This window comes from Lithobates pipiens, unplaced genomic scaffold (assembly GCF_037356315.1).
Source record: "Lithobates pipiens isolate NorthernLeopardFrog02 unplaced genomic scaffold, aLitPip1_a1.2 Scaffold_3, whole genome shotgun sequence".
Taxonomy (NCBI): domain Eukaryota; kingdom Metazoa; phylum Chordata; class Amphibia; order Anura; family Ranidae; genus Lithobates; species Lithobates pipiens.
In genome coordinates this window covers 37,114,192-37,135,929 of record NW_027507790.1, presented here as the reverse complement: position 1 = coordinate 37,135,929, position 21,738 = coordinate 37,114,192, and the positions used below count along the sequence as shown (strand labels likewise).

The window sequence follows — 21,738 nt, the reverse complement described above, 5'->3', positions numbered from 1 at the left end:
TAGCAGAGCAGGTCTAAACAAAAAATATAAAATGCTAATTCAAATGGACATTTTTCATTCTTATGTGCAAGCTGACATAGTGGTGGGCTAAGAACAAGACACATTATTTTCAGTGGTGTAAGGTAAAGGGCTGCAAATTTTTTTTTAAAGTTTTTTTTTTTTTACATTTTTTTTTAAAGATTATGTATTTTATTTCGACTGGAGCTGTTTTTTCTTTAATAATATTCCTTCTCCTAGATTCGGACGCTGTTGCAGAATTACGTGAGCTTCAACCTAATGTGAAGGATTTTGAAGTCAAGAATGTAATTGGACGAGGTCATTTTGCAGATGTGCATGTTGTCAAAGAGAAAGTGACTGGAGAAACCTTTGCTATGAAAGTGATGAAGAAGAAAGCAATTCTAGCACAGGAACAGGTATATGGAGTGCTGTATATTTTATATGCAATAATTGCTAAGTAAAGGTTAAAGCCTAAGTTTAGGTAAAAGCCAAAGACGTGTCACTTGAGCACAGGAAGATGACTAAAAGGTCTGCCTTCCCCATTCATAGAGCATTTTTCAGTTATGGAAGCTGTAGCAGATTCTATGTATGTATGGGGGGGGGGGGGCGTCTGTTACAGGTCCTGCGCTGGTATTAACCCCAGCAGAATCTGAAGAATACTGCTGTGGGGTATGGGAAAGGGGCTAGGGACTTTGGATTGGAAGGACAGTTGGCACCAGCACAAGGGACATTTCGCATTAAATGTAAGTAACATAGGGGTTGCCCAGCCAAGTATGGGAAAATCTGGGATAGGTGGCTGCAAGCTCTAGAAACCCTCGGCTGATGGGATCACTGTTGCTCGATTAGGGTCTTACACTTAAACATTGTTGTCACAACCTATTGATCTGAGGAAATAAATACAATGTACCATACATACCCTTATATGCGTTAATGTGTCTCACTACGCAAATTACTGTACAAGGGATGTCTGATCGTAATATTTTTCAGGTAAAATTGTCATCTATACCTGACATTTCCTCTAATAATGCTTTTATCTGTACATTTTTGTTTTTTGTTCTAATAAAAACAGCTTGAACATAAAAAAAAAAAAAGAAAGAAAAAAAGTAACATAGATGGGTAGAATTTCAAACGAAAATGCTTAGGAAAAGAATGTTCTAGGAAAGTATGTTTGTTTTTGTAATCATTAGTGGGTCAAATCAACGTTAATTTTTTTTACTGCAGTGACAAGAAATTTCGAAGGAGCAGGATGGAAAATTTTTCTCGAACAAATTACTAACCGTGTATGTGGTTTTTGTTTGATAAAGTCCATTCATTCCAAAATCAAATCGTAAAGGAGAAGTTCACTTTAAAAAACATAAAATAAATACACATTTTCTTGCGGGTAAAAGATGGACATTTTATTATTTTTTTGTAGTAGGAGCTTGTAAAGCATTGCACCATTAATCAGCAGATCGCTGATGGCATTCAGGTCTCCTGCACTCTGTCAGTGTAGCTGCTTGCCTGTACAATCCTGTATGGTAAGCCGATACTACCTGACAGGAAGACTCCATGAACTATCATAGTGCCCTAGTAGTTCATTGAGAACTACTACAAGCCAACAGCTGCTAAGGATGTTGGGGCTTGTAGTTCATTCAGACACACAGAGCTGTGTGTACAAATGACGCCACTGTGTGAACGGAGCCCTGCACAGCTGCGCTGCTTTCAAACAGTGACAGCTAGTATTGGGAACTTCTTCTCATACTGCTTCCTCGGTGGGCAGCAGACAGCGGATACAGCACTGGAAACATGCTACATGTTCCCAAAGGTGAGCTTTTCCTTTAAAAGCAAACAAATCTTTCAAACAAGATTCAATTGCTCTGAGAATTTTTGTACACATTTTTCTTAGACTTTTCATTCCAAACTCTATCCATCTATGGTCAACTTTACTGAGGTTATGCAAGTTTCCTTTGTGTCTTTCGTTCTCCATCCATTGTGGTATAATAACATGCCATTTGGAAGGTACGGGATGTTTTATTAGTGAGGTGCTTGATATAGTATTTGGAAATCAATTTGATATCGTAAGGAGAAAATAAGAGTTTTCCAGGGATGTTTGTTTGAGTGAAATCTTGAGCTATTTTAGTTATTGACTAAAGACGCTGTGTTGATAATAGAAGAAGGTTTTGAGAGTGGGAACATCAAATGCACATTGCAGGATTTGCAAATCCTTAAAGTAGTTCTAATGGCAGAAGTTTTTTCACCTTGATGCATTCTATGCATTAACCGCTTGCCAACTGCAAGATGTATGGCAAGCAGACCAGCACTTCTGTACCAGATAATGTACCTAGTATGTGATCTGGCACTTTTGGGTAGGGGGCGTGTGGGCACACCTCCGGCAACCTGACTGTGCTATGATTAGATACGGCACAAGCCAATCAGTGGGTGCCAGCCAATGGATGCCCACTAGCACCCGCTGATTGGCGAGGAGAGAGAAAGGATGAATGATTTGTATAGTGCTGCAAATGCGAACTGAATCGTTTCAAGGCGCTGGATTCGTCCTGTGTTGTCCAGCTTCTTAGAAGAGGTTGGTCTTGAGTTTTTTTCCTGAAGGCCTGATGGTTTTCTTCCATGCGGATGTAAGTCGGTAGAGCGTTTCATAGCCATGGTCCTTGGACTGCGAATCTTCGTTCTCCCTTTGATTTGTAATGGGATTTGGGAATGAGGAGGAGGTTTTGGTTAGATGATCAAAGACTGCGAATGGGTGTGTAGTGTTTTATTTTCACACGTAGGTATTGAGGAGCGTTTCCTTGTATGCATTTGTGGGTGAGGCAGAGGGTCTTGAAAGTTATCTGATTCTTTACGGTTAGCCAATGTAGGCTCCTCAGGGAAGGGGAGATGGATTCCCAGTTTTTTTTTTACCTGTTATCAGTCTTGCCGCCGTGTTTTGGATGAGTTGTAAGAGCGCAAGTTGATATTGGGGTAGTCCTATGTAGAGGGAGTTTGCGTAGTCAAGTCGGGAATTAATGATTGTTCCAACTACCGCTGCTTTGTCCTCTTTTGGAATGAAGGGGATGAGTCTACGTAGCAGGCGGAGGAGATGGTGAGATCCGCTGACTACTGATCCTATTTGTGCATCCATTGACATTTCTGAGTCAAAGATGACTCCGAGATTCTTGGCTTTGTTGCTTGGAGAGATGGTCTGTCCAAAGATGGTGGGAGCTGTTCATGGGGTCTTAGTTTTGGATTTTTGGTTTGTGTTTAGGAGAAGCAGCTCTGTTTTTGATTCGTTGAGTTTGAGGGAGCTAGTGGTCATCCAGTCGTCTATCAAAGTGAGGCATTTTTCTAGTTGCTGATGATGGTCTTTTTGTCTGGTGATAAGAAAGTAGAGTTGAGTGTTATCAGCGTATGAGTGGAAGGAGAGGTCTGATGTTCTGATGATTTTGAGGAATGGGCGGATGTAAATGTTGAAGAGCACCAGTGACAAAGGTGAACCTTGAGGGACTCTGGAAGAGATTGCCCCGGGTTTCAAATGTGAATGCTCCTAGTTTCACTGTCTGAGAACGATTCCCTAAGAAGGATACGAACCATTGTAGATCTGAGTCTGTGACTCCTGCTACTTCTGTGAGGCAGATGAGTAGAGTATTGTGGTCCACTGTATCAAAGGCTGCACTGAGGTCCAACAGTACCAGGAGACATGATTCTCCGTCATCTGCTTCGAGGGCATCATCCCATATCTTGAGAAGTCCAGTTTCTGTGCCATGGCCTGGGCGGAAGCCTGATTGCAGAGGGTCCAAGTGGCATTGTAGCTGTTGTGCTACTGCTTTCTCCTTAATCTTGGAGATGGTGTTAAGGCTTGTTATCGGTCTGTGGTAGTTAGGTTCCTGAGGGTCGTGGTTGGGTTTCTTTAGCAGGGTTTTGACGATGCCTTGTTTGAGGGTGGTCGCAACAATCCCTTCTTTGACCGACTGATTTATGAGGTGTGTTATGGTAGGAGCCACGATGTCGGAACATTCTTTCAGGAGTTTTGTGGGAATGATGTCAATTGGTGATGTGCTGTCTCGGAGGCTTTTGATGATGTTTTTGGTAGTGTCAGTGGTGATTGGGGTCAGAGAAAAATTTGGTGATTGTGTGATGTTCGTGTCGATATCTTCTTTTTGCTTTGGTTGAATGAGGTTGGTTGTTTTTTTTTCTGGTGAATTGTTTTCCGGATGTTGTCGATTTTGTCGATGAAAATATCTGATAACTCATTACAGAATTCTTGAGTTTAGTTTGCTGGGGGCTCTAAGCAGGTAGGGTTCATCGACTGAGCGACTATTTTGAAGAGTTCCCAAAGGCGGTTTAACCACTTGACCACTGGGCAATTAAACCCCCTTAATAACCAGACCAATTTTTAGCTTTCGGTGCTCTCACATTTTGAATGACAATTACTCAGTCATGCAACACTGTACCCATATGAAATTTTTGTCATTTTTTTTCACACAAATAGAACATTCTTTTGGTGGTATTTAAGCAACGCTGTTTTTTTTATTTTTTTGTGCTATAAAAGAAAAAAAACTGAAAATTCTGTAAAAAAAATGAATTTTCTTCGTTTCTGTTATAAAATTAGAAGATTAGTAATTTTTCTTCATAAATTTTGGCCAAAATTTATACCACTACATATCTTTGGTAAATATAAGTACAAATATGTGTATATTATTTGGTCTGTGTGAAAGTTAGAGTCCACAAGCTATGGTGCCAATATCTGAATATTGATCACACCTGAAGTACTGACGGCCTATTTCAATTCTTGAGACCCTAACATGCCATAAGAGTACAAATACCCCCCAAATGACCCCTTTTTGGAAAGAAGACATTCCAAGGTATTTAGTAAGAGGCATGATGAGTTTTTTGAAGTTGTAATTTTTTCCCACAATTCTTTGCAAAATCAAGATTTCTTTTCCTTTCTTTTTTTTTTTTTCACAAAATTGTCATTTCAGTTTATTTCTCACACACAGCATATGCATACCACAAATTACACCCCAAAACACATTCTGCTATTACTCCCGAGTATGGCGATACCACGTGTGAGACTTTTACACAGCGTGGCCACATACAGAGGCCCAACATACAGGCAGTGCCATCAGGCTTTCTGGAACACCCAGGACAATTCTGACATTTCTCTCCTACATGTAAAAATCATCATTTATTTGCTAGAAAATTACATAGAACCCCAAAACATTATAACGTTTTCTTTAGCAAAGACCCTAGAGAATACAATGGTGGTCGTTGCACTTTTTATCTTGCACGGTATTTGCGCAGCAATTTTTCAAACACTTTTTTTTTGGAAAAAAAAAACAGTTTTGTGCTTAGAAAAAAAACAAAATGGTAAATTTAGCCCAATTTTTTGCATAGTGTGAAAGATGGTTATGCTGAGTAAATGGATACCTAACATGTCACTCTTCAAAATTGCACACGCCCGTGGAATGGCGCCAAACGTCGCTACTTAAAAATCCCCATAGGCGATGCTTTAATTTTTTTGTGTTTTTTTTTTTTTTTTTATGTTTTGAGTTACAGAGGCGGTCTAGGGCTAGAAATTATTGCTCTCGCTCTAACGCTCGCAGCGATACCTCACATATGTGGTTTGAACACCGTTTTCACTTACCTATGCGTTCGCTTCTGCATGCGAGCACATGGGGACAGGGGCGCTTTAAAATTTTTTATTTTTTTCAATTCATTTTACTTTATTTATTTTAGTTTGACATTTTGTCCCCCAAAAATTATTTTTTTGATCACTTTTATTCCTATTACACATAATGTAAACATCCCTTGTAATAGGAATATCAATAAGACCCCACATCTCACCTCTAGGCTGAAGCCTGAAATAAAAAAAATAAAATAAAAAATAATTCTGTCTTTGATCGTAGTGGCGAGTCGGTAGAAGCACCGGAGGGCGGGCGGGGGGTGGGGGGGGGACGTCTATGGCTGGGTATTGCAGGGTATCACCGAGTATGGCTGAGTATCTCCAAGTATGGCTGGGTATTGGCGGGGTATTGAGGGGTTAATTTCTGTGAGCAGTGATGTGGGCACTGCAGATGCAGCCCACAGCGCTGCTGACACCGATCTCTTCTCCCTCCAGTGTACCGATCGGTACAGAGAGGGGAGGGAAGAACTGGCATCATAACATGATGCCGGTTTGTTTACAAGTGATCACTCCGTCATTTGCCGGAGCGATCACGTGGTAAACAGCCACGATGAGCGGTCACGGATGCTCTCAATTGCGCGCCCCAGGGGGCGAACGAGAGCGGAATTCTGGGAGGACGTCATATGATGGCCTCCCAGAGTTAAAAAACCGCCCTGTAGCCATCATTCGGCTATGGGGCGGTTGTTAAGTGGTTAAGGCAGATGAGATGGTGTTCGAGAAATGTTCTTTTTTTAGCTTTGAAGATTGCTTTGTGGTATTTTTTAGTGAGTGCTTTGTAGTTTGTGTGGTTTTCCTTGGTAGGATTTCTTCTCCATAATCTTTCAGCTCTTCTGCGTTCTTGCTTAAGTAGAGTGAGAGTGACATTAAACCAACACAAGTTTTTTTTTATTTATTTTTTTGCGGATGAGTGTTTTGGAGCCACTGAGTCTGCTGTTTGTAGTAATGCCTTTGTTTAGGGAGTTGAGTGTTTTTTCTGTTGAGTGGTTTAAATTTTAGCATTGTGTTCGAAGTGTAGTTTCTTCTGAGATCTGGTCCAGTGTGTTGTTGAGTGTTTCTGTTTTTGGAGGGTGGTGTTAGTGGTGATTTTAAATTTGATAGTATGGTGGTCTGTCCATGGTAGCGGTATGTTGTTGAGTATATTGATGTCCATATTTTGTTTGAATATGAGGTCCAGAGTGTGTCCTGAACCATGTGTGGGAGCCTTTATCAGCTGCTGGAGACCTATTTCTTCCAGTTGATTAATGCAAGCGGTAGCGATAGGGTCTTGGGTAGAGTTTGCCCAGAGGTTAAAGTCCCCAAGTACCAGAAAGATGTAAACAAGGCAGAGCTCTGTCCTGTCAGCGGGGAATAAAATCCACAACATACAGTTCTTTGAAAAAGTATTCATATCCCTTGAAATTTTATACATTTTGGTAATGTTTTGTCAACCAAAAACGTAAATGTATTTTATTGGGATTTTATGTGATAGACCAACACAAAGTGGTACATAATTGTGAAGTTAAAGGAAAATGGTTTTCATCATTTTTTACAAAGATCTGAAAAGTGTAGCGTGCATTTGTATTCAGCCCCCTTTACTCTGATACCCCTAACCAAAATCTAGTGGAACCAATTGCCTTCAGAAGTCACCTAGTCAGTAAATAGTCTATCTGTGTGTAATTTTAATCTCAGTATAAATAAAAAAACACCTTAGGCACACAGTTAACACTTTGATCGCCCTAGATGTTTACCCCTTCCCAGCCAGTTTCATTTGTACAATGACTGCATATTTTTAGCACGGGTCACAATATTGGGGCCACTGGTTCCCACAAAGTGTCAGAATGTCTGCTGCAATATCGCAGTTCTGCTATAAGTCACTGATCACTGCCATTACTAGTATGAAAAAAAAAATTGCAGTGTATATCCCATAGTTTGTAGACACTAACTTTTGCGCAAATCAATCAATATATGGGATTTTATATATTGGGATTTTTTTTACCATTTTACCAAAATAATTAGGCGTGCACCCAATGGGTTTTTTGGTTTCCCGAAACCGATACCGAAAATAAAAAATACACTACACCGAAACAGATACTGAAACAGCACCGATACCGAAAATGACTGTTTTTAAAAAATATTTTCATACAGCAGATGGTCAGAGATTGGGGACATGGTACAGGAGATGGCCAGAGACTGCAGACATGGTACAGGAGATGGCCAGAGACTGCAGACATGGTACAGGAGATGGCCAGAGACTGCAGACATGGTACAGGAGATGGCCAGAGACTGCAGACATGCTACAGGAGATGGCCAGAGACTGCAGACATGCTACAGGAGATGGCCAGAGACTGCAGACATGGTACAGGAGATGGCCAGAGACTGCAGACATGCTACAGGAGATGGCCAGAGACTGCAGACATGCTACAGGAGATGGCCAGAGACTGCAGACATGCTACAGGAGATGGCCAGAGACTGCAGACATGGTACAGGAGATGGCCAGAGACTGCAGACATGGTACAGGAGATGGCCAGAGACTGCAGACATGCTACAGGAGATGGCCAGAGACTGCAGACATGCTACAGGAGATGGCCAGAGACTGCAGACATGGTACAGGAGATGGCCAGAGACTGCAGACATGGTACAGGAGATGGCCAGAGACTGCAGACATGGTACAGGAGATGGCCAGAGACTGCAGACATGGTACAGGAGATGGCCAGAGACTGCAGACATGGTACAGGAGATGGCCAGAGACTGCAGACATGGTACAGGAGATGGCCAGAGACTGCAGACATGGTACAGGAGATGGCCAGAGACTGCAGACATGGTACAGGAGATGGCCAGAGACTGCAGACATGGTACAGGAGATGGCCAGAGACTGCAGACATGGTACAGGAGATGGCCAGAGACTGCAGACATGGTACAGGAGATGGCCAGAGACTGCAGACATGGTACAGGAGATGGCCAGAGACTGCAGACATGGTACAGGAGATGGCCAGAGACTGCAGACATGGTACAGGAGATGGCCAGAGACTGCAGACATGGTACAGGAGATGGCCAGAGACTGCAGACATGGTACAGGAGATGGCCAGAGACTGCAGACATGGTACAGGAGATGGCCAGAGACTGCAGACATGGTACAGGAGATGGCCAGAGACTGCAGACATGGTACAGGAGATGGCCAGAGACTGCAGACATGGTACAGGAGATGGCCAGAGACTGCAGACATGGTACAGGAGATGGCCAGAGACTGCAGACATGGTACAGGAGATGGCCAGAGACTGCAGACATGGTACAGGAGATGGCCAGAGACTGCAGACATGCTACAGGAGATGGCCAGAGACTGCAGACATGCTACAGGAGATGGCCAGAGACTGCAGACATGGTACAGGAGATGGCCAGAGACTGCAGACATGCTACAGGAGATGGCCAGAGACTGCAGACATGCTACAGGAGATGGCCAGAGACTGCAGACATGCTACAGGAGATCAAAGCAGCCTCACCAGTTCCCCTCAGATGCAGCCTGCCTGATAAAAATACATGCACAGTGTTTTCCATGTATTCCAATGGCTTTAGTTTACACCATGCAGTCAGTTTCCGGTGCGGAAACTGATTGCATGGTGTGAACTAGAGCCATTGGAATACATGGAACACACTGTGCATGCATTTTGTGCAAAAAAAAAAAACGCACGGAACTGCATCTGGTGTGAACTGGCCCCAAGCAATCTACCTGGTTCCGTTCCAACAGATTTCTATTGGGAATGATCATATCGTTACCTCTACTAGCAATAACTTAACCCTTCCCCATTCTATCACATGGTGATAAAAACCTAGCTGGGTCAAAATCAAGATTATTATTTTTATTTTTTATATGGTCAACAAAGGGAGTACAGCCTTTGTCTTGTGACCTGGTTTTATATAACATGGCTACATTCACACAAGTGGCCAGAGGTAGATAGTTTCAGAGGCAAACAAATGACTATTTTGGATGCAGCAGCACTGTGGGCACAAAACTTGTGATTTAGCTGTGGACAAAACTCTGCAATGCTTGCCCTGGGCACATTCTTTCCCCCTCATGCAGCTTGCCAGTGTCTGAATCCAGCCTTACCATGCCCGGATCAGAGCGGTGATCTCCGTGTGTCACGGAGCTGTGCATTAAATTGCCCGGGCGGCTGCAGTAACAATGTCCCGCCTCCTGTAATCATGTTAGGCTGATTCAATGTCCCGCCATTGGATCAGTGTACCGTCTGTCACAGGAGGTGGGATATTGTTACTGCAGCCGCCCAGGCAATTCAATGCACAGCTCCGTGACACACGGAGATCACCGCACTGTCGGGCAGGAGGAGGGAGGAAAGGAGGAGGGAGGACGGAGGACTGGGGACGAGCCGGGAAAACACCCCTGCAATGTGCGGTACCAGGGGGCGGAGGCCTGCCCAGGCCCCGCCCCCATTTTAGGCCCCATTATCTGCAAGATTTTCCTTTTGGCAATTTGCCAAAAACACAATTTTTGGCCGATAAGTTTCCGTGGCCGAAATTTTGGTGCATCCCTAAAAATATGTAGCAGAATACATGTTGGCCTAAATGCATGAAGAAATTATTATTTTTTTAAATGTTCTTGGATATGTTTTATAGCAAAAAGTAAAAAAATATTAAAAATGTTGTTTATAGCGCAAAAAAAATAAAAACGCAGTGGTGATCAAATACCTCCAAAAAAAGCTCTATTTGTTGGTAACAACATCAATTTTATTTGGGTACAGAGTTGCTTGACCGCGCAATTGTCAGTTAAAGTAACAGAGTGGCATATTGCAAAAAATGGCCTGGTCATGAAGGAGGGTAAATCTTTCAGGGGTCAAGTGGTTAAGGTAAAAAAAAATCTGCAATTTCCCCTCAGACCCCCCTTATACTTACCTGAGCCCAATTTCGATCCAGCAAAGTAAACGAGAGAAGAAACTTTCTTAACCCTTTCCATCCTCATTGTTTCAGACACAGCAGTGGGGGCCATTGGCTTCTGCTGCTGTCAGTCACAGCCATTGAGGAAGGAGCAAGGGGTGGGGTGTTTGCCCAGCTGAGCCATGCTCTGTGTGTTTTAGGGACACAGAGCAGGATTTCGGAAGCGAGCACGTTAGAGTACCTCCATAGCAAGCAGCTTGCTGTGGAGGCACTCAGCGGGGGGGGGGGGGGGGGGGGGGGGAGCTAGGAGCAGCGGTAGGGAACCCGAGAAGAGGAGGATCGTGGGTTGCTCTGTGTGAAACCGTTGCACAGACCAGGAAAGTATAACATGTTTGTTATTTTAAAAAAAGGTAACCTTTAGAATCCCTAAATAACTGATGTACAAACTTAAAGTGGTTGCAAAGGCTCAAGGTTTTTCACTTTAATGCATTCTATGCATTAAGGTAAAAAACCTGTGCTGCAGCGCGCCCCAGACCCCCTCTTTTTCTTACCAGAGCCTGATCCAATCCAGCAATGTGCACAAGCTCCAGCCGCTGTGTCTCTCCTCATTGGACAGATTACTAGCAGCAGGAGCTATTGGCTCCTGCTACTGTCAATCAAATCCAGTGATACGAGCTGGGGTGGGGCCAAGTTCTGCTGTATGTGTCAATGAATGCAGCAGGGAGACTCGGGAACGAGCCTGCACAGGTGCTCCCAGGGAAAGCGGAGGGGCCTGGAGCGCCGATGGGGCACCCCAGAAAAATAAGATCATCTGGGCTTCTCTGTGCAAAACGATTGCACAGAGCAGGTAAGTATAGGTATGTTTGTTAATTTTATTTAAAAAAACAAGGGTTTACAACACCTTTAAGGCCCAAGGAAAACCAATATCCTGCACTTAGTACTGACAGGAATTCAGGAAGAGAGTGGGTTACCCTATATTGGATTATTTATGAAGTCAGTCCAGTTAGTAGAGTACATATTAGTGTTAATGTATTGTATTAACTTGATGGAGCTGTTAATAAAAGAGGTACCCTAGATTTTCCCCATAATTTTTGGGCTATACAGATGAAGACATAATGGCAGCCTTTGCTGCTGCACAACCAATATCTCTCCCTGGTCTGAACCAATCATGTATACGGATCAATTGTGTGGCCAGATAGTATGTAATATTATTACTAGTTCTAAATGAAAGTAACTTTTTTTTTTAATGTAAACCAGATTAAGTAATGTAACTTGGGTATAGTGGTTGTTGAAATTAAGTAAATATGAAGTTTTGGTTAATTTTCAGGGATCACAGAATAATTTTCTGTCACCTGTTTAGGTTTCATTTTTTGAAGAAGAGCGAAGCATATTAAGTAATCACACAAGCCCTTGGATACCTTCATTACATTACGCCTTTCAAGATAAGGAGCACCTTTATCTGGTAAGTGATAAATCAAGTTACTGGAAAGCTTATTGATGGTGACCTTATAATATAATTTCTGAAAATGATTGCGATATTAACATGACTGTACTATACAATATTTACCTAGGATATTCTGATAAGTTTTCGAAAAAAATACTTTGGGCGTTGAATAAAAAGCACCAAAATGGGCAATTTACAACAAGGCACCTGTTTAATGTGCTTTGTGGTGCCTGCACTCACATACTGTGCTTGTAATGCACTGCGTTTCTAATAAGTTGTGCATCTTTTGTTTGCAGTGTATTGACAGCTCATTAACCACGTAAGGACCGCCTCACGCCCATGTACGTCCGCAGAATGGCACAGCTGGGCACAAGCACGTACCTGTACGTTGCTTTTTAAGTGCCCAGCCGTTGGTCGGGAGCACCCGACCCGGTCCTGTGCTCCGTGGCTGCGGGACTAGTGGACCCGATCACCGCTGGTGTCCCGCGATTGGGTCGCAGAGCTGAAGAACGAGGAGAGGTCTGTGTAAACAAACCTCTCCCCAAGCTTCCCTGTGTGGCTGTCACCGATCTTCTGTTCCCTTTTTATAGGGAAGGACGATCAGTGATGTCACATACCAGGCCACGCTCCCCTACTATAAAAAAAAAACACATAACATCATACATAACACCTACACTGCCCCCTAGTGGTTAACTCCTTCACTGCGAGTGTCATTTACACAGGAATCAGTGCATTTAAATAGCACTGATTGCTGTATAAGTGACAATGGTTCCAAAAATGTGTCAAAAATGTCCGATGTGAGCAGCGCAAATTTCGAATTTTTATCACCTCCACAAATTAGACAGACACAGATATCAGGCCTTAGTGAGTAGGGGTGCTGAATCCCACACACATACTCCCCTTCAAATGATTTTCTGTGGTGGTGGGGTGGGGGATGTCTGGGCCCGGATCCTACCACACCACCGGGGTATTTGGAGACTATCCCTTAGATTAGTGGGTGCGGACTATTACCATTCACATACTCCGCTATGGCACAACTCCTTGCTACTCGAATTACACCGGTTACCTGCTGTAGAATTGTGGGCCTCCAGGGGGGTTATTTACCTACACCAGGTTGTGTCTCCTCTGGGCATTAGGGAGTTCCCTTCATTGCAAGTGGAATTCTGCATACCCCCTCACATGCACTTTCGATACTTGCATGCGCTCCGTTCGCAGTTTGCTCAGGGCCTCCTGGGTGTACAGCCGCTAGCTTTAATAGATCTGATAATGGGAGATGAACCGACTAAATTAATCTCGACCCTATATAATCTGTTGCGTGCCAGTTTGGTGGAGCAAATCACTGAACGTGCTAGGATAAGATGGGAAGAAGATATGGGTCCCTTCGACGGAGAGGAATGGGATGACGCACTTGAGAATGTCAAACAGATTTCACTTAACCTAACTGACCGCTTAACACAGGTATACATTATACATAAGTCATATCCCACCCCTGTCAGAATTGCTAGATACCACCCTGATTACAACCCAGGATGTACCAGATGCTCTAGCCCAGACGGTACGTTCTATCACCTCATGTAGCAATGCCCAAAGATCCAGGAGTTTTGGGGCCAGATCATTAAGTTTTTGCACGACCACATGGGTTCACCCCTTCAACTGGATCCTAAAATTTGTATACTCAGCATACTTCCTGATGCTACTGTAGATAACTTTTTGGCCACATTCTTGCGCTCTACACTGTTTAGTGCAAGAAAGTTAGTGGCTAAATACTGGATGCGTCCTGCCATACCTACCGCTCATGAGTGGATAAAAAATTTGTTTTTGAAAAATGCTATAAAACTATCCCCTATTTTGTAAACGCTATAACTTTTGCGCAAACCAATCAATAATCGGCAATTGTGTTTTATTTTTTTATTTTTGTTTACCAAAAATATGTAGAAGAATACGTATCGGCCTAAAATGAGGGAAAAAAATGTTTTTTTAAAATATATTTTTGGGGTTATTTATTATAGCAAAAAGCAAAAAAAAAATAGATTTTTTTTCAAAATTGTCGCTCTATTTTTGTTTATGGCGCAAAAAATAAAAACCGCAGAGGTGATTAAATACCACCAAAAGAAAGCTCTATTTGTGGGAAAAAAAGGACGCCAATTTAGTTTGGGGGCCACGTCGCACGACCACGCAATTGTCAGTTAAAGCGACGCAGTGCCGAATCGCATAAAGGGGCTTGGTCCTTTTGGCTGCAAATTGGTCCGGGGCTTAAGTGGTTAATAACTAATGGATTAACTTATCTCAATGCTTATTAAAGCATGTGAATTGCTTGCTACAAGGGGATAGCTTAGGTGTGAATTGGCTCTAAACTTAGGCTCGGTTCACACTGCTGTGACTGGGGATCTGAGAGCCCAAGTCACACGACATGTGAAGTCCCGTTTTAGTCAAAAGAGCTGTCTTAACCACTTTCAGACCGGACCATTTTGCTGGTAAATGACCAGAGGTCTTTTTACACTTTGGCACTGCGCTGCTTTAACTGGTAATTGCGCGGTCATGCAATGTTGTACCCAAACGAAATTTGCGTCCTTTTCTTCCCACAAATAGAGCTTTCTTTTAAAGGTATTTGACTGACTCTGCGATTTTTTTTATTTTTTGCGATATAAACGTAAAAAGACCGCAAATTTTGAAAAAAATGATATTTTCTACTTTTTGTTATTAGAAAAATCCAATAAACTCAATTTTAGTCATACATTTAGGCCAAAATGTATTCAGCCACATGTCTTTGGTAAAAAAAAAGTCAATAACTGTATATTGGCTAGAGGCGATTCAGTTCGCATTGTGCGCTATATAAGTATTTCATTCATTCATTCATTCATTCATTCATTCATATTTATTGGTTTGCGCAAAAGTTGTCACATCTACAAACTAAGGTACGTTTTCTGGAATTTACGCAGCTTTTAGTTTACGACTGCCTATCTCATTTCTTGAGGTGCTAAAATGGCAGGGCAGTACAAAACCCCCCCCAAATGACCCCATTTTGGAAAGTAGACCCCCTAAGGAAATTGATAAGTGGCATGTTGAGCCCATTGAATATTTAATTTTTTTGCCTCAAGCGATTGAATAATGACAAAAATTTTTTTTTTTTTTTTTTTTTACACAAAGTTGTCACTAAATGATATATTGCTCACACATGCTATGGGCATATGTGAAATGACACCCCAAAATAAATTCTGCTGCTTCTCCTGAGTACGGGGATACCACATATGTGGGACTTTTTGGGAGCCTAGCCGCATACGGGGCCCCGAAAACCAAGCACCGCCTTCAGGCTTTCTAAGGGCGTTACAGTTTTGAAGGCCATAAAATGCCAAGATGGCACAAACCCCCCCATTTTGGAAAGTAGACACCCCTAAATTTAGGGGTACACTAGTGAGACTAGGTAATAAATGGCGGGTGCCCTGAAACTATAAAAAAAATAACTAACCAACCAGCGTCACCTGTAACAGTTATATGGTGATCACTGGTGAAAGGATTAACTAGGGGGCAATCAGGGGGCTTTATGCGGTAGTATATGGGGGTCCCTGGCGCTATAAAAAGCTGCGGCGAACCTAAATACCTACCTGCCTAACTAGCGTCACCTGTGACACTAATACAGCGATCAGAAAAACGATCGCTTATTAGGCTGGGTTCACACTGGAGCGATGCAGGAACGCCACGAATCCGCGGCGGGTTCCCGCATCACATGCCTCCCGGCGGCAGTTCACACTGTCCTATGCGAACTGCTGGGAGTGTCAGTGAAATGTTAATGACACCCCCAGATCAGTTCGCATATCGCAGTGCGATCTGCAAACTCGGATCGCAGGGTGTGAACACCCATGCGATCCGATTCTGCTGCGGACCAAAAAAAGGGTCCCGTGCGAGTTTGCGGCGGGTGCGGCGGGTGCAACGCGAATTCAGCCATACTATCTGTATGGCTGAACTCGAATCGCACAGAGATTGGATGTGATTTGCACTGCAGTGCGAATCCCATCCGTTCTCATAAACCGCTGCAATGTGAACCCAGCCTTAGTGACACTGGCGACGGGGGGTGATCACGGGGTTAAACCTTTATTGGGGGGGGTTAGGGGGGTACCTTAGAACTAAAGGGGGCTAACCCTAACTGCCCTAACAGTTATTACAGTCACAAATGACACCCGCCGGGTGATCAGGGGGTTAAACCTTTATTAGGTAATAAATGGCGGGTGCCCTGAAACTATAAAAAAATAACTAACCAACCAGCGTCACCTGTAACAGTTATATGGTGATCACTGGTGAAAGGGTTAACTAGGGGGCAATCAGGGGGCTTTATGCGGTAGTATATGGGGGTCCCTGGCGCTATAAAAAGCTGCGGCGAACCTAAATACCTACCTGCCTAACTAGTGTCACCTGTGATCAGAAAAACGAACGCTTATTAGGCTGGGTTCACACTGGAGCGATGCGGGAACGCCACGAATCCGTGGCGGGTTCCCGCATCGCATGCCTCCTGGCGGCAGTTCACACTGCCCTATGCGAACTGCTGGTAGTGTCAGTGAAATGTTAATGACACCCCCAGATCAGTTCGCATATCGCAGTGCGATCTGCAAACTCGGATTGCATGGTGTGAACACCCATGCGATCCGATTCTGCTGCGGACCAAAAAAAGGGTCCCGTGCGAATTTGCGGCGGGTGCGGCGAATGGCTGAACTCGAATCGCAGAGATCGGATGTGATTTGCACTGCAGTGCGGTGCGAATCACATCCGTTCTCATAAACCGCTGCAATGTGAACCCAGCCTTAGTGACACTGGCGACGGGGGGTGATCACGGGGTTAAACCTTTATTGGGGGGGGTTAGGGGGGAACATTAGAACTAAAGGGGGCTAACCCTAACTGCCCTAACAGTTATTACAGTCACAAATGACACCAATGCAAAAAAAAAAAAAATGCATTGGTGTCACTGTGACTGGGGGGCAGGGGTAATTGGGGGGGTGATCGGGGGGTAAAGGGGGGGTGTGAGTGTGCCTGGCATGTTCTACTGTGAAGTGTCGTGTTGGTGCAACTCACCGATCCTCTCTCCTCGGTGTCGGAACGAAAAATACCGACACGGAGGAGAGATTACATCACTTCCTCTCCTGTGTTTACATTACAGGAGAGGAAGTGATGTCACGAAGGATTTCCATTCGTCGGGAGCGATCGCGAGGGGGTGGCCATGAATGAATGGCCGCCCCCTCATCCCGGATCGCTCCCGAACGAATACCGACCGCCGCAGGCACCGGGGGGGGGGGCCCGATCGGGCCCCCCACCCGCGGGAAGGCAGGGACGTACAGGTACGCCCATATGCCTGCCCGTGCCATTCTGTCGACGTACATCGTCATGAGGCGGTCGGCAAGTGGTTAATTAGCACTACTAAAGTTTCCCTGACTTTACAAAAAGTTCCTGTACTACTTTAACCTCCCTGGCAGTATGATTATGTCAGATTTTAGGTGCTAAAAGTGGTACAATTATTTTGCATGGAAATTTGGCGTTTTATATTGTAGAACTGTAATTCTTAGGAATAACTCGCTTAAATCTGTCCAAACCAGAGTCCAGTAGACATCCGGGGTATGATAACGTTTGAAAAATTAAGTCATAAATTATAATATAATAAATAACTATAAATAATTATACCAAATAATATAATACTAAAAATTATTCAATAATGTAATCAAATCAAAAACACTGAAATTTGCTCAGTTGCAGAATTGTCACTGTCATTGCTTTCAGTGTTTGATGACGAATCTCCCCACAAATCACTATCGCTCAATTCTGCAATTGATTCTAATTTATTATTGCTGTTTTCTAGCTGGTCTAAAACCACTTTTGATGTAAAGGGACAGTTTTGGGTGCTATGGACAATCTCCAGTTTCCAGGCAGAAAGAACAGTATATAATATAAAACTGCATGCAGGACACTGGACAAACCACTAGAGACAAAAGGGATGTGAAATAATTGAATACAGCAATGTAATCTGTAAGATTACAGTGTACTGTATGTATTGGGTTTGTTTCACCTTTTGAATTTGGTGCCATTCTCCATCCTCGTGCGTTGCAACGCTCGCAGAGAACAGAGCTCGGCTCCGTGATGAATCGAGCGGAGGACGAGCCGCTCACACTGCGGGGAGACATCACAGGATCCAGGGGACAAGGTAAGTAAGCTCTTCCTGGATCCTGCGATGCGATCCCGAGTCTGGCTCGGGGTTACCGCTTTTGGTTCTGAAATTCCACCCCGAGCCAGACAGGGGAATACCGCCAGGGAGGTTAAGATGACTTCTATCTGACTAGTGCCCATGGACTTTAATGGAAGTTGCCTCCAAGTCGGATCCTCATCTTCATTGATGTGATTTGGATCCGACATTACAGGACGATTACACAGGCATTCCCTGAAGTTGCTTCAAAGTTGCCTGACTTTCAGGTCACGGTAGTGTGAACCGAGCCTTCAAGCTGGACAAACTGTGGCAACAAGGTAGCTGGTTTGTCTTATTAATTACAGCAGTCTCTTTTTTGGAGTGTCAGCTATAGTTGTTCATAAATGTCAGTTTTTCCTTGAGCCCTTACACTGCATGTTGATTCCTATATTCTATTGGTACATCTCTAAAATCTGTTTTGATTAAGCCAATTATATAATTTAATTTAGGATAATGCTTGTTTAATTGTATTTTCCAGAATTACATCTACAATCACCCATAACCTGTTTAGAGTGGAAAATAAAAGTAGTGTTACAAAACTATATATTTGTTTTTAATCTTGCTTTTCTACTAGTATTGGATTGTGTACTATAGTATTACATGTAACAGAAAGCTGTAGGCAGTAATATGTACTCTTGACTTTATCTTTTTATTCTTTATGAATGAAGCATTGAATATTATTTTCAAAGGTATGATAATAATGTGTTCAAATATTTCACAGGTCATGCAGTACCAGCCAGGAGGAGATATGCTGTCTTTATTAAACCGTTATGATGAGCAGTTTGATGAAAGTATGGCTCAGTTTTATCTGGCGGAAATAATTCTGGCTACTCGTAGTGTTCATCAGCTTGGTTATGTACACAGGTGAGTTTAACTACTTCCTGCCCGTGCTATAGCCAAAAGACGACTACAGTGGTGGCTTAGTTTGCCAGGAGGGAGTCCATGGATGCCGCGCTCTGAGTGCGCCGAGTCCTTGGGACTGAGCTAATCACAGACCGGAGTAAAGGGCCAATCACAGCGGCCCTTTACCATGTGATCAGCTGTGTCCAATGACAGTTGATCACAGGATGTAAACTTAAGCTAGTTATTGGCTGCCAGCGTGAGGAGAGAAGAAGAGAGCCGACAACTGGCTTTTGTTAAAGTGAATGAAAATAAGGTGGAGTTGGGACTTTAAATGAAGCTTCATTAAGTACCTCTATCCCAGTAATGAGGGGAAATTTGAGACTTCAAATGAAGCGATTGGATAGTGGAGGTAAATTTCACCATGGACTGTTTAATAATATACAGACAATAGAAAATATGGATTTCCTATACATATAAGAAGGGTGCTCATGGCATGAGCATAGTAAAAAGCTACAATTATAGCAGCACATGATTATGGTGGTAAATAGATCAAATAATATAGCATATCAATGCCAGCGACAATATGCCAGATACCGACAAATGTACCTCTCCACGGTAGCTGAGGCGGCATATGAATGGATGCGACATCGGGCAGAGAAGGGAGGTACAAAATGTGAAGAAGGTCTCCTCAAACGTTTTTGAAACAAGCATATTTGGGAACAAATTATTAAATAGGTGTATAATTTGTGGTAATAGTACTTTGGAATACTAATTAATAGTGAACCCAGTAAGTTCCATGAAAGGTAGTAATATGAATCTGAATGGTGCAGAAAGGTATTGAGGGGTCTGTGTCAAAAAGTGGTTAGCATTTAAATTAATATAAAAATGCAAGGATTAAGTGACAAGACTGTGGAGAAAGAGGGATGAGTGAGCGGAAAATAAAATAAAAGGACAAAGTTAAACTGAAGAACTGAAAAAACAAGGTCATCAATAGCAAAAAAACTCACCGAAAAGTCGCACCCAGGCACCTCCAGCGTTCCATGAGGATGGTGTGCAGTAACCCCAGGAGGAGACTAGCCCTGGACACAACTCGCTCCAAGGTGGGGTATATACGTGTGTGTGTGTGTGTGTGTGTGTGTGTGTGTATGTATGTATATATATGTGTGATATATATATATATATATATATACATACATACATACATACACACATACACACATACCGCCAACGCCATGTGGATGCAAGCAAAGGAGGAGGGGCCGCACCTGAACTGAGTGTGTACTCCTCAACCGGCGCGAAAATGCTCCTCCATGGAGACACCAGGATCTAACAAAACACAAGTTGGCGTAAGGACTGGCGTCAAATGTGCATCATAGGAGACGTGGCGCTGAGGGGTGTCCGCCCGAGCCTCCCGATCACAAAGTGAAAAGGGGAGGGGGGGACCCACTGGCGCATAGCTGCTCCCGCACAGAAGAGAGAATCCAGCACAACCCAAAAGCCCAACCAACCACGCAGAGCGCGACACTGGCCAGGTGGAAAATATGCATGGGACACCTAAGAATAAGTAGCCATGTGGGACATTAAATCAGTGGCAGGCATGCTATCTATAAAAAAATATATAGAAAATGGTACCATGGATACAATTAACTTAATATAAGTACATAGAAGCAGTATATAAAAATATAACCAGTATATAAACCTTAACATATTTTCTATTTAACCCATTTGCTTCCATCCTAGTATATGCATGAAAATAAGGGGGAGTTGGGACTTTAAGGCTTCATGCACATGAGACGCAGATGCAAACTCTGCTGGACATATGTTTTTAAAAGCTGAAATCGGCGTTTAGAAATGCCCGTTTTGCCGCGACTTTTACCGCGATTTTGCAACGTTTTACAGTGCTTGCATCTAGAAGTGTTTAGTTAAGCTAACATCATAGACCCTTCCCAGCTCAAAAAACAGTATTATTAACCTTTTTCAGCAGTTTTGTGAGACCAGAGAGAGTAGCAGCAGTGTACTTGCCATGGCACCTGCCACAAGTTGTGGATTGTCCACTTGCCATGTGACTTGCCACATCACCTGCCACAAGTTGTGGATTGTCCACTTGCCATGTCACTTGCCACATCACCTGCCATGTCACTTGCCACGTCACCTGCCACAAGTTGTGGATTGTCCACTTGCCACGTCACCTGCCACAAGTTGTGGATTGTACACTTGCCACGTCACCTGCCACAAGTTGTGGAGTGCCCACTTGCCACATCACCTGCCACGTCACCTGCCACGTCACCTGCCACGTCACTTGCCACATCACCTGCCACGTCACTTGCCACATCACCTGCCACAAGTTGTGGATTGTCCACTTGCCACATCACCTGCCACAAGTTGTGGATTGTCCACTTGCCACATCACCTGCCACAAGTTGTGGATTGTCCACTTGCCACGTCATCTGCCAGGTCACTTGCCACATCACCTGCCATGTCACCTGCCACAGGTTGTGGATTGTCCACTTGCCACATCACCTGCCATGTCACTTGCCACAAGTTGTGGATTGTCCACTTGCCACATCACCTGCCATGTCACCAGCCACAAGTTGTGGATTGTCCACTTGCCACGTCACCTGCCACAAGTTGTGGATTGTCCACTTGCCACGTCACCTGCCACAAGTTGTGGATTGTCCACTTGTCACGTCACCTGCCACAAGTTGTGGATTGTCCA

The 21,738-nt window shown here is 43.6% G+C and overlaps 1 protein-coding gene across 3 annotated transcripts in view; it reads left to right on the top strand.

Moving 5' to 3' along the window:
- The window catches only part of CIT (citron rho-interacting serine/threonine kinase), a 257,696-nt gene that overhangs the window by 15,629 nt on the left and 220,329 nt on the right, over positions 1-21,738 (top strand). For all 3 annotated transcript variants that reach the window (XM_077461438.1, XM_077461435.1, XM_077461436.1), the window contains exons 4-6: positions 238-413; positions 11,877-11,978; positions 18,902-19,044. In XM_077461438.1, the coding sequence (XP_077317564.1) occupies positions 238-413; positions 11,877-11,978; positions 18,902-19,044 (421 nt within the window). The remainder of the gene's footprint in view (positions 1-237; positions 414-11,876; positions 11,979-18,901; positions 19,045-21,738) is intronic.